Source organism: Cebidichthys violaceus, unplaced genomic scaffold (assembly GCF_023349555.1).
Source record: "Cebidichthys violaceus isolate CVI_PGR_0920_01 unplaced genomic scaffold, fCebVio1.0.p SCAF_80, whole genome shotgun sequence".
In the NCBI taxonomy this organism is placed as follows: domain Eukaryota; kingdom Metazoa; phylum Chordata; class Actinopteri; order Perciformes; family Stichaeidae; genus Cebidichthys; species Cebidichthys violaceus.
Window position 1 is genome coordinate 206,307 of NW_027176965.1, and position 13,615 is coordinate 219,921.

General features: G+C 43.0%; 2 protein-coding genes across 2 annotated transcripts in view; both read right to left on the reverse strand.

The window, feature by feature from the left end:
• si:dkey-100n23.5 overlaps positions 1-3,220 on the reverse strand; it is a 31,596-nt gene extending 28,376 nt beyond the window's left edge. Inside the window, 1 exon segment of the mRNA XM_068702084.1 lies at positions 3,078-3,220. Coding sequence (XP_068558185.1) covers positions 3,078-3,158 — 81 coding nt within the window. The 5' untranslated portion in view covers positions 3,159-3,220.
• A 2,412-nt stretch (positions 3,221-5,632) lies between these two features.
• On the reverse strand, positions 5,633-7,200 carry LOC137866325 (mid1-interacting protein 1-B-like). The gene has a single exon (XM_068702142.1). The coding sequence runs from the start codon at positions 6,963-6,965 to the stop codon at positions 6,468-6,470; it is 498 nt and encodes a 165-aa protein (XP_068558243.1). The 5' UTR covers positions 6,966-7,200; the 3' UTR covers positions 5,633-6,467.
• Between the last annotated feature and the right edge of the window lie 6,415 nt (positions 7,201-13,615).

A 13,615-nucleotide genomic window follows, 5' to 3' on the forward strand; every position in this document is an offset into this window, starting at 1 on the left:
CAAAAGCTGAAGCAGATATGAGAGCTACTCAAGAGAGAAAAAACGAACGGAGGAATGAGAGGAATGAGAAGTGTGCGAGTTCGACCTAACAGCCTCGGGGAGAAATGAAGGGCCTGGTAGAAGTCTTGCATGCAAAACAGAGCGGGACGCGTCGGGCAAATACCGCTGCTGTGGCCTTCTGCACACACCGTCGTACACCTGTGTCCACATGTGTGGCCCTGTACAGAAGACCTGGACATCTATGTGACCGCTTCTATTTCATGTATGGAAGTGGGTTTCAAGTTGTTTAATACCTTGGTTCTGCAGTAACGTAAGATTTCTGGATACACTAGACAGAAAAAAAAAGAGAGATTTTTTTTTTCCTTCTTTGAAGTCTTTTACCGTTTTATTACCGTTTTAATTAAATTTGAACGATGGCTCCCAGTACGGAACGGTGGGAGTGTTAAAAGACTGCCTTTTCCTACAAATTGTTTTATAAATAGTTCACGAGCGATCTTGCTTTTTGAAAACTTTTATTATGCTATTTTTTGGGATGTGGATTTCCCTCCTTGTGATATGCGAGTCACACAAACGTCTGTGTCATGGTTTGCATGCACAAACACATCAGCATGAGTTACCTCAGAGTTTCATCCCCACTTCACAGCAAAAAAAAAAAAAAAAGGAGTCGCAATAAACTCAACAAAGATCCGTCGGCTCACTTCCAATAAGTAAAGTCAGGCTGCAACCAACGATGATTTACTGATGATTAATCTGTCAAATATTTGATCTAACTATTAATCATCATGATTAATCATCTGCCCTGTGTGAAGTCATAAAATCATGTTTTCGTTTTGACAAACCCTAAAAATGATCACAAAGACAAACAAAAGAAGAAGAAGAAAAGTCACGGAAATGTTTGCTTTTGCTAGAAAGATTTCTTCAATGATAAGTCGATTATCAAAATACTGCAGATTCTTTTTTTCTGTTTGATTTATCGGGATTAAATCCCCAAAAAGCACAAGTAGGCCTAAATAGTATTAATCTCGGACAGATTCATGAGCGTGTTATACTTCACTGTCGCAGCGACGATTAGGCACTGAATCATTACTGAAATTCTGTTGCTCAACTGACAAAAGAGGATGACGCAAGGAACAAAACTGATGCAAGAACACATGAATAGTGAATAGGACGGGAGAATTATGGGGAATGAATGAATGAATACTAAGTTTGTTCTCTTTTGAAACTTGATACCAAACTCAAACTGGTACGGCTGGCTTGGTCACTGTGAGCCGTCTGTATCTGGGTTACTAAGTTAGTGTGTGGGACACTGTGATCCATGGCGATTGCTTGTCGTCAGAGGAGAGATTCGGGCTCAACGCTAGACAGCATTAGTGCAGCATTCTTAGTCAGGCCAAGAGAGTGGACGACGACCTGGAGCCTAAAGCTGCTGACACGAGAAAGTTCCACCTTCTCACATTAACACGGACGCACCGGAGACAGAGACTGATCTGCCCGTGTGCCGGCCTTGATTCCGCGACAAGCTACGACCGATCCAAGCCGGGTGTTTCCTAACGAGGTTATTCTGAAGATCTTTTTTGTGGAGACAGGTTTATTGTCATCTCTTAAACAAATCCTCAGGGTGTGTACCGCGTGTGAATTCAATGGGATCTAATGTGCAGACACGTTTGTAAAGGTCATGATGTGCAATTTGCTGCGTTTGATACTTTGCCAGAGAGGTGTCGTTTCAAGCCCTGGGTAGTTCCTAGTCTGTGTTTGATTGGCCTGCAGTGTGACGTACATTGTTCCAGAGCTACAGGAACAACTCACAGTGAAATGCTATCAAAGACAGCAACATTATAAACCACTACATTATATTCACCTGGCTGATGTTTTGGTCCGACGCAACTTACAATATGTGCATTCAAACTTAGCTAGACGTCATCAGGGCTTGGAGATATATATATAATATATCATATATATATATAACAGTTAGTATTAATATCCGGGTCACTGAATTAGACGAAGTAGAAGTATTAAGATCCTTAACTTTAGTAAGAGTAGCAATGTCACACTATAATACAAGTGCTGCTTCCAAAATGTTACTTAGTGCAGCAGTATTATCAGAACAACATACTTAAAGCACCGGAAGTAAAAGCACTCAATGGTCCCTGTTCATATGTTATATTATGATGTAACTGGATCATTATTGTTGACGTTAGCAATACTTGTTGAACAAGGCTGGGCAAATATGAACTGCTTTACACACTGCTGGGAAGTTTAATCTACAACAATGGATTTTTGTGATTGCGGATTTAGTTTGTACAATCTTGATCTGCAAAGCAGTTAGTAAGTTTATTTAAATACTATTAACGTAGTAGAGTAAAAAAAAACTACATTTCCTTCAGACGTGTATTGAAGCAAAGGTGTAAAATAGCACACAGTACAACGCAAATACTCAAGTAAAGTACAAGAAATTCAGTAAAGAACACGAATACTTGTATTTAGTGACTTTCTACCACTGGTGTTATTGTGCTATTACTGTTGTACTTCTCTCCTTCACCTTCAGTGAAACTGACTCAACCGGCTTTATCGCGTTATCGTCTCAAGATAAAAAACTCTCGTGGTCTCTGTTCATGTTATCCACCGCAGACTCTTTCCGCCTGCATGTCTGAATACAACGTTGATAAACACTTTTTCGTTGAGCTGGTAATGCTCAGGCAGGTTAGCTTTGGTTAGCTTGTCAGACACAACAGAGTAATGTTTGCGCTCCATTAGCAAGTGAGCCAGTTAAGCTAGTTTTGGAGGATGTTTTAATTAGTTGCGCTACAACGCCAATATTCAACAGGGCAATTAATGCAGCTAGTTAGCATGTTAAATGACTGGCAGCTCAGTTGTACCGTTAAGAGATTAGTATTGAGAACCATGCGGGTGTCAGGCATCCATACATCAACGTATCGAATAGTTAATCAATCAGTTCTAATACAAAATGACCAAACGCGTAACAAGCTAACTGTGACACGTTATGTAGCAAACTAGCTAATTAACGTTAGCTTAAAAAAAAAGCGAATAGTGAGTTTATCGTTAAGTTAGCTACTTACGCATTGATAGTCGTCTGAATCTGTATTAATAAATACGCAGCGTGATTCGTTACTCGTTGACTTTGGGTTTTGACTGTCCATTTTTAGACAACGTGTATTTTAGATGGTTTAGCATCAATTTGTTTTTGTTTTGCTGTAGCTTTCTCTTGTACTTCCTGTTTCTACCGTGCGCTCAAAGGGACAAAAAGCACCTCGGACCGGTCTGAGTTACGTCGTCGAAGGGGCCAGATGTTTGTCAAGACTTGGACTTGTATATTACAACTCTGCTTTAAAACGTTTGTATTCATTTTAAGTCTCACTGCATATGTGTTGTACTTTACTTCAACAAAAATAAACAACATATAACTTGTCGGGAAATCCCCTCTCAAAGTTTTTTTGCAGCGTGTTTTATGTGGATTTTTTAGGGGGATTTTACCATCATTCAGTAGTGAAACTAAATACATTCACTTGTTTTTTCTTTATACTTCTACTCCACTTCATGGGGGATATTGTACTTCTTACTCCAATCTATTTACTTTTGAATATGTTTATTATATAGTACCTTTTTTTAAGTAAAGGATCTGAGTAATACTTTTATAATAATAACAGCTTACTTTCCTGTTAAACACCGGTCAAAAACTGCAAAAATCCCTGCAACTTAATGCGGCTCTCATTATCATAAAACGCTAACAAAAGGCCTCAGGAGGAAGTTCTGTGTTGTCCTTGGTAGCTCACCAGCACTGCTTTGAGATACGGGTCGAGGCGATAGCCTCTGGCATTCAGCTCAAGGTTAATGATAAGGCTATCTCAGTGGATGTTTTTAAAAACCGACCTCATGCAGTCAAATGCAGCTAGCTGTGGCTGCTGCATCTGTAAACACTCTGGATCAGGGAACAAAAGAATTTTAAAGGTGTGTCTCTTAAAGATGTTTAGGGAGTGTTGCTCCCTTCGTAAGACTTTGTCTGGATTTACAGAGTCTGTAAGATTGTCTTTGAAAAGAGGCAAACTAGACTGTATTTAGTCATTTTTCTAAAAAAAAAAAAAAAATGTATTTTAAGTAATGAAAGAATTCAGAATTTTTTTTCACAGATTGGATCCTATATCTGAAAACGAAGCTGTTATTTTAAGAAATCTTTTCAAGGAATTGTACCCCAAATATTGGTATTTTGCAGTATCGCTTCATAAAGTGAATGTCAACTATTCACTGTGTCTGTGCGTCTGTGTGTCCACGGCACATTGAGCTCTATTAAAGTGGCTTTCTGTTTCCACTGCGGTTGTCTTTCCACTGAATGGGGGCAAATTAACATTATCAATCAGACATATTTGCATGTGCTCTCCTTATTATGTGGGGGGTTTTACAACATGTGTGTGTGAGAGAGAGAATGAAAGTGGAAAGTGGGTGTGTATCACCCTATTGACTTGTTATGACTCTGAAACTCCAGCTGCACCCATTTTCCCATTTGAAGCTGTCACTGACAGTTACTCAAACAACAATGACGGAGACCTGGGCTTTCCTTTTCTTCAACTGACAAGCTCTAACATAAACAACACATGCATGCAAACCTGTACACAAACACACACCTATCTTTATTCAAGATAAATATCAATTTGAAGATAAAAAGCAGTCCTTACTGATTCCAGTGCAGACTATTTACTGGATGTCCCGTTCACATTTTCACTGTTTTATTCTATAACACAGCTACTGCAGTGTATTCTGGGAAATATCATTTAACACAAACACTTTGAGAGAAATTAAAGCAAAACAAAAAACTTTTGCAAGTAGTCAAGATGGCCTCATACATGTAAGGTTATGCTGCTCCACAGGTTCCTGACTCTGGAGTTGAGAAGGTTCAAGGTGTTGCCACTTGAAGCTTGACTGACAGGCAACATTCCTCAACCTGCAGGTATTTTGAATCCACCTTCGAGGGGGAACTGTCTTTTTAGAGTGCAAATTATGTTTTTTAGATTTTTCTTTATCCTTTTGAAGTTTGTTTTTTTACGACAGATGCCAATAATACTGCCGCGTCATATCGTTCTCAGTCAACAGGGCTGTAGTTTTAGGTGCAGTGGTTGGACATTATCTACAACAGCTGAGGCCTCTTTGCGTGTTTAAATACTGCCTGGAAATCATGGGCTAAATAATTCCCACTGTTAGAAAACAGCTGTTTTTCTAAGCCGAGGGGAGACAACAAGACACTAAAGAAGAGATGCAGGAAATACTGTCTCTGATCTAAGGTGTTGTTAGTATAACTGTATAACTTTGTCTTTTGACATTTCTGAATTCTATAGTAAAACACCTTTGATCATGAAACAAAATATATTTCCTTTTCAACTATATTTGTATGCTTTGTATGCAGATGTTTTATGCCACACATGATGAACGTGCTTTTTGACGTTGCTTCTACCTGTGATATGTCAGGCACTTCCTGTATTAACGCTGCACAATGGAGGACATGTAGAAACCAAACTGGTTTTAGCCTCCGTAGGAAATTCCACATTTAGTTTTTGTTCTGTGATCTATAAAGTTAAACATGTAGCAAAACTGCATTTGTGAAAAACCAACGGGACAAATGAAGTAAGTTCATACAAAAGTTTATTTTTTTTTAGAAAGAAATGTCAGTACAAAAGTGGCGCAGAAGGTGCATACGCCTTTGTTCTTTTTTTGACAGATGGACACGTCCAAACAATAGCATAATAATAGCAAATAAATGACAATGACAACAAAAGCATCTTGTTGGAAACCTCTCATTATTCTCCATGCAGAGGCACCATTCTGGTTCATCGGCCATGTAGGCCAACAGGAGATCACAGGCAGTGAGCATCTGCCTCCCTCCATAAAGCACAGTTTAAAGACACAGACACGTCCGGCTCGAAGGGGGCACCGATCACACACACACGGGCCACGTCCGTCTGAACACACTGACATCATCGGCGACACAAACAGGAAGCCGAATCTTTCATCAGTATCCCCCCCCCCCTCCCCTCGGAGAGGTGGGGGGGCGGTTCAGACCACGGCCCATGCGGGTTCATGCGGTCCTCTCCTTCTCCGGCTTTCGGCAGAACATTTAGGTTCTCAAACTATACAGTGTGAGGTAATAAATAATGCATTAAATAACAGGGTTTAAATATGTTTCATCTGTGCGTTACAGGGCATGCGCGATGCGTACAAAACTTTGTAGTGCAAAACAGGAGTTGGGCGTTAAGTGCACACAACGCATTCCCTCTGGATCGACACATCCGCAGTCAATAATACCACATAAAGAGAGATATAAGCTGCCCCCTTTCTTTTCTCTACCATTCAAATGTTTGTCCACAAATTTCATCAGTAGTAGTAACAGCAGCATTAAAAAAAATAATAATAAAAAAGGCCCATTATTAAGAGAAGTCCAATACAAAAAACGGTGGGCTGCCCTACTGGCCCGATCCTCCGATCCCGAGCTCCTGCTTGTAGCGCTTGGTGAGGAAGTTGGCCTGCAGCGTGAGCTTTGACAGCACTCCTTGCAGCCCGGTCAGGTGGTACTGGAACTGCTTCTGCAGATCCTCGTCCTCCTCCTCCTCCTCCTCGTCCTCCTCGGACGACATCGACGCGCTGGAGACGGTGGAGATGGACGAGTTCATGCGGCTGAACGTCATGCCCTCCTTGCGCCTCTCGTCGGCCGCCGCGCACCGCACCCCCCACTCGATGTCACAGCGGATGGACTTGAGCAGCTGGTAGTAGCTGTACATGTCCCCCTCGTCCTCGTCCGACTTCATGGAGCTCATCTCCCTGTCCTCCTCCAGCGGGACGTCCCGCAGCATGCTGGGCAGCATGACGGTCTGGTCCATGTTGTTGACCGCGCCGATGAAGCGATTCATGGCGTTGAAGAGGGAGTTCTTCTGGGTGTAGGATTCTGGCAGCTGCATCATCATGTTGACGAGCGTTTGTTTTGGTTGATGGAGCAAAAATGAAAGCGATGCGAGTTTCTTGTCTTGTTTGTTCCTCCTCTGTGAGTGCCCCGCTTTAATTCTGGGTTGATCGGCTTATAGAGGAGCGTCTGCCTGTCAGTAATGCTGCAGCGGGGATTGGCTGTCCGGTAAATCAGGCGACTTTAGTTTCAGCCCCTGATGAGTGGCGGAGCCCTTGTTGTAGTTTCTGGTTTACAGGAAGAAACGGTGCGTATTTATTCAGGCTGGGAAACACCGGTCTTGGTTTGAAGGCGGTCCCACGAACCTGTTTGTCAAGTTCTGCCGCTGCAGTTGAAACCGGACCCAAATGACCTGAAATAGCACCCGGCAGAGCGCAGGCGTTGGGCACATTTTTTTTTTTTTTTTTTTTTTTTTGAAGAGGAGCGGCTTCAAATTGACAGCAAGGTGTTGAATCCAACTCCATAGAGTGCAGATCCAAAACAGATCTAAACATGCTTTATCGCGCGTAATTTACGCACACCAGCTGTCCATTCACTTATCAACATCCCGAACTTAAACATTGCTGTGCCGTGATTATGTGCGATGAGTTGTCTTCCGGCGAAAGAAAACCGACAGTTACATCACCACATCCCACATTCTGTTCCGATGACAAGCCACGGGTGAGGCCCCGACCGAGCAGGACCGGTGACATGAATATTCATTATCCAGGCCATCGGCCCACCGCTCGCGGCCTCGGTGCAGCCAATGAGATGGCGATTTCCTCGGAGGCGGGACAAGTCGGGTTTTGAACCAATGAGGAAACCACTTTTGACTCGCGCCCACATCTAGAGAAAAACAGAGGCAACAAGTGGTCAGAGCCTCGATTTCATTCACAGACTGACTGTCAGTGTGACACCAAAGGTGGAAGAAGTATTATTCAAATATAACTACCAAGAGGTTGAATATATGTCGATGTAGAACTCGTAAAAGTATTGTCGGCCAAATATACTTCAAGTTTCAAAAGTAAAAGTAGTCCCTCTGCAGACAAAATAGCCCCTGATACCAGTGACATAACTGGTGTTATTAAATATGATCAATGTTTACTGGCGTAGCTGGTTCAGGTGGAGCTGGTCGTGATCAGTTTAGTCCAGTGGTTCCCAACCCAAACGGGTCTGAGGATAAACGTGAGGACGATGAGATGACTAGTGGGGTAGGGAAGAAGAAAACAACAAATGCATACCTGAAAACTGTAGCAAAAGTCATCGTGATATGACACTAGAGCTTGACATCTTCATATCCTAATATGGCATTGAGTCTTTTCCTGGTTTGAAAGGCTGCATGACATTAACGTGATGTCATCATCTGAACTAACCAGACTGTTCCATTATTTGTCTTTAATCACTCACTCATCGTGTCCACATTTCTGATGATTACATGTCAAACAATCTCACTGTGTATATCGAGTGAACCCGTACAGCATCTGGTCAAAAATATCATGATATCTGATGCCTTACTGCAAGTGTGGATCTCACTTCCCAGAGATCCAAACAGTGTCGCCTTTCCCAGGAGTGTTGCCACAAACACCCGGCTCATAATACTGCAAAATGCGAAGGCTTTCACCAGTGGGCTCAATCACCATGTTGTTCCCTCATTTGGCGATAGATAGTGACCAAACAGTCATTGATTTAAATGAAAATGTTCCACTTTATTACTAAATGTAGCCTACTTGGTTATTTCACACCACTGATCACCCCTAAAGCTGTGTTTTGGCGTATTCCCCCAATCATTTTTGACTAATTGTTCTCTGTTTAGTAGAGTTTTAGAGCTCCTCTGATCAGTCGCTACAAAAGCTGGTGGAACACATAGCGAGAGTCCAGGATGCCACAAGTAATTGATGCTAAATCAATGTGCACACGCCCCAAAATGGTATCCCTGTTGCCATTGTTCAATTATGACACAACAACAGTCATACAATGTGGAATGAAAATGTCATTAAAAAAAATAATAAAGTTGACACTTTATTGAGTTATCCGCAGCAGTCCTTGCAGGGATATTACAGGCCTGCTTATCTCCCCTCAGGGTAACTTTAGTCTAAGCCAGTTACAGTACTGACAAGCTTTTCAGATTACACCTCAAAACAAACTGTTGCACCAGCCAGTTTCCAGCAGCAGTGGAGAACAGCTGATCCCCCCCACCCACCCCACCCCCCCTGTTTACCAGCAGCCACAGTATGTGAACTTTGGGGGGGGTGCTCGGTCTGAAACCCGAGCTTTGGTAAACACCTCTGGTCCGACTGAAACTACAGAGCAACATGTTTTTTTTCACCGGGTAGCCATCAACAAAAAAATACATCCACCTGTCTGGTGTTCAATGAAAACATGTCTGACTGATTCGGTGAATGAATATTTAGAATAGTTCCGAGGCACTTTAAGGGACGGGCCCACAGGAATGATGGAGGGGAGGGAGGGAGGGAGGGAGGGAGGGAGGTGGTGGCTGAAACTCCATCAGAGGTGGATGGGCACAGGTTGTACCGTACAAGAGCTGATGAATCATCGTTAAAAGAAAATAGTTGCTCAGCTAGAATGGGAAGAATGTCAACGGCAAAAACCTGCTGGTTGAGTTTCTGTCTCTGTCTCTGTCCCACCTACATCTCCTTCTCTTTTAGTCTACGTCGTTACCATGACTCCCTGTCCTGAAGCTAGTGGTGGAGCAAGTATTCGTGTCATTTACTCGAGTAAAAGTAGTGATACCACAATGCTCCTTTATCAGTAACATCTCTGCATTACAAGCAAACGGATCACAGCTAAATGTACTCAAGATATGTATCAGGACTACTGATGGATGAACATAAGCAGGGTTGTAGCTGCTGGAGCGACGCTATAGTTTAGTCTTTATCATATAGTGCTGAAAGTAATCTATTGTAGTTTTCTGTCAAATACATGTAGTCAAGTAAACAAAGTACATTTCTCTCTGAAATGGAGTGGCATCAAAGTATAAAGTAGCATCCAATTGAATTACTCAAATAAAGTAGAAGTACCTTTAGAACTGCTCTTAAGTACAGTACGTAAATGTACTTACCATGGAAGAAGTACACACATCCTTTACTTTAGTTAGTTCAAGTAAAAACATGTAAAATTACTCCATTACAAGTTAAATTCCAATCTACTTAAATATAGAAGTATTAGCAGCAAAATGCACTCAAAGTAACAAAAGTAAAAGTACTTCAATTGCAGCAGAATGGTGTCCGTCAGTGTTACATTATTATGATGATTAAACATATAAGAATATAGTCAAGTGGAGCTGATTTTACTGTAACTATTATTTGGGTTAAGGATTCAAGGATCATGTGTTGTCATTCTGCACGATGGAACGCAGTTGTAGCTTCTACACAATAACAACACAACATGACAAACGACCGAACAGAAACAGACGAGCGCTCCTGTGCATTTGTTTTGTGCTTGCATCAGGAGGAAGTCAACCAGCAGCAACACAACTGTTCTCTGTGCAGATAATACTTTGACTGTGTTTAAACACCGAGCATCATGAGTCCAGCTCCTCTGGTCCCACCGGAGACCAGAGATCTGCTGCCGTCAAGTTTAATCTTCAATAATTCTTCATTTATTAAAATATGTTGACAGGTTTTGTCTTTTGTTACGCTTACTGCTGTCAAAGAAATAGTGAAAAGTACAATATTTCACTCTGAAAGGCCGAGGAGGAGTACAACAGCACCTTGGAGATGTGAAGACAGTGGTTGAGTAAATGTAACTATGTCCCACTCTACCCACATCCCCTCAATCCCAAATCTGCCTCAGCAGCAAAACTACACAAACTGACTACCCCCCCCCCCCCCACACACACACACACACACACACACACACACACACACACACACACACACACCCCAACCCCTTCTGCAGATAGACTGATCCCAGATCCAGAGAAATCCAAAAGAAGCAGGTCAGCAGAGCAGATGTGCACCTCAGCTGATCAGATAACCGCTTCCTCAACGGGGCTGTCAATCAAGACCCCCACAGACTCCCTCTATTCTCCCCCGTGAAAGGCCTTTCCACTTGTCAGGGGGGACAGGGGGGGACGGGACGTACTGTGCCTGAATGTGACAATGCAAACCCCGGACCACTACGGAAGGGTTTTTTTTTTTCTCGGTTGTGTGTCGTGTCAGGAGCTGAGCATCCACCGATTACGGCGGGTGTCATCATCATCATCCCACAAGGCTTCAAAGGGAGAGAGAGGAGGAAGTGGAGGTGGGGATGGGGGGAGGGAGGTGTGTGTGTGTGTGTGTGTGTGTGTGTGTGTGGGGGGGGGGGGGGGGGGGGGGGGGGGGGGTGCGCTGTGGGAACAGGCAGCCTTGAGTGGGAACTCGAGTACTTGTCATCACGTCTGCTGCGTGTTCCCTGAAACGTGTGAGGCACGGGTGTCTGAGTTCAGCGGGGAAGCTGGAGGCGAAAGCAGCCGCAGCAATTAGAACGACAACAAGCACAACAGCTCCGATCGCAGACAGACGGGCGGAGCGGAGCGGACAGGCCCGCTGCATGCCGCTCCGTGACGGTGTAATGAGGTTATCGCTGTGGATGGGACGGGGAGAGGTTCTGTTCGAGAGAGAGAAACGCGTAATGCTCTGAAAATGAAATGCATAGGGAGATCATATCCAAGCAGTAACAGTATTGTCGCAGGTTTAATACGATTTTTTTTTTATTCTGATCCAAAATTGCCATTTAAAAAAACACATTTCTGTCACTCTGCGCCACGTGAGCCGCTTATTGTTATGATTTGAAGCTGGTTATCTTTACTATACATTTTATTCCGCTGATGAGCAGAACCCATCAGCATCATGGCGGTGTGTGACACTGTAATGGTACGAGTCCTTTCCTATAGTTTATTCATTTTATTCTGGGAGTTTAGATAAGGAAGCTATTAAAACGACTAATTCCTCTGTTTTTCCAGTGTATTTGGATTTTAGCAGGACAGTTTAACAATTTTTTTTTTTTAAGGAATCTTATATAAAAGTCAGGCGCTCTTAGCACTTTGAAATAGGTTTGCTATATATTACCAGACCTCTGCAGCCAGATCCTCACACCTTCTTGAGGCTAGCAGCTCGAGGCTACATTAGCCGCTATACACGCAAATCTCTAACTAACCTGTTAGCGGTCAAGTTGCATTTTGGGTAATGTAGCACGTTTTGGCAAGGAAGAAGAAGAGTGAAATAAAAAAGACTTTGATCCTTTTTTCTGTCCTTATAATCTGACACTTTTATGTTCCAAGTTAATGCAGTTTCCTTTTGACTATAAGCTTGACAAAAATATGTGAACTTATAAGCTACCTTGAAAATAATATTTTCATTTAGTAGTTTATTTTTTCATGGAAATTGTATTTCTAATTTTTGAGCAGATACATTTCACAGTGAGACTTAATTCCCAGTATTCTATGGAACAGCATGTAGACCTTCATGTTGACAAATACTATTTATTATATATATTTTTTGTAAAATCAATCAACATAGTTGAATAAAACGTGTCCTCTCGGTAACAATGTCACCTGTTTGAAACACGAGGAGACACGTTTCAGTGTTAGTTCTTTACAGCCATTTGTTTAAAATGCAGAGAGTCCGACATGAAGCAGAAATATAGCACACATTCAGTATTTTTGTTGTCTAAAAATGCAGTGACTGCAAACAGCCTTCTCTCACAGACTGGCTGCACGTGAACGTGTCCGTGCGCTCTTGAGTCCGGGTCTGCGCGTGTGTGTCTGTGTGAGTAATAGCGCTTCTCCGGTGGATGCCTCCCTCTAGCTTACAGCTCATTAATAAGGGCATTCGGGAGTCGGAAGGGAGGGAGGGAGAGGGGGGTGTGGGGGGGGTGGGGGGGGCAGGGCACGGAAGCCAGCGGCACGCACGCTCCATTAGCGGACCCACTGCCGCGCCGCTCTGCCGGTAATTTGCGTAACAAGATCGGAACGGTTAGCGCGATCTCCCCGAGAAACGGCCTCTCTGTTACCCGCGTGGCCGCCGCTTTTCCCCGGCCTTGTTGTTTTGCGATGCAGCAGCGCAGGAGAACAAGCGGACCGAGAAAGACGGGGAATGTGTGTGTGTGTGTGTGTGTGTGTGTGTGTGTGTGTGTGTGTGTGTGTGTGTGTGTGTGTGTGTGTGTGCGTGTGTGTGTGTGTGTGTGCGTGTGGTGCTCGGTGATCCATTTCCACACATGCGGCGTTGCCTCTCTCTCTCTCTCTCTCTCTCTCTCTCTCTCTCTCTCTCTCTCTCTCTCTCTCTCTCTCTCTCTCTCTCTCTCTCTCTTTAATCCCTTCGCCACAGCTCCGTTTTCCGCTGATACCTAAGCGCCGCCACGTGGACGAGGACAGTAGCCTGCACAGTGATGTCATCAAGTAAACCAGCCGGAGATCAGAGGATGTTTTTAAAAAGAAAATTTGAAAAAATAGGTTTTAGAAAATATAAATTTCTTTTTTTTCTCTTCACTTTTGAAGAAGCCTATAATAAAATGTGAAAACAGAACAACAACAAAAGTGTAAATAAAAAGAAATGCTTATGTATGAGAAGTTGAACATAATGGCAACAGTGAGAAGCACAGAATACATGAGAATAACAAAGAGGAGCTCGGCGGAGCAGGAGGCAGTAGTGTTTCAAGTGTTATTCTGATTCTTGT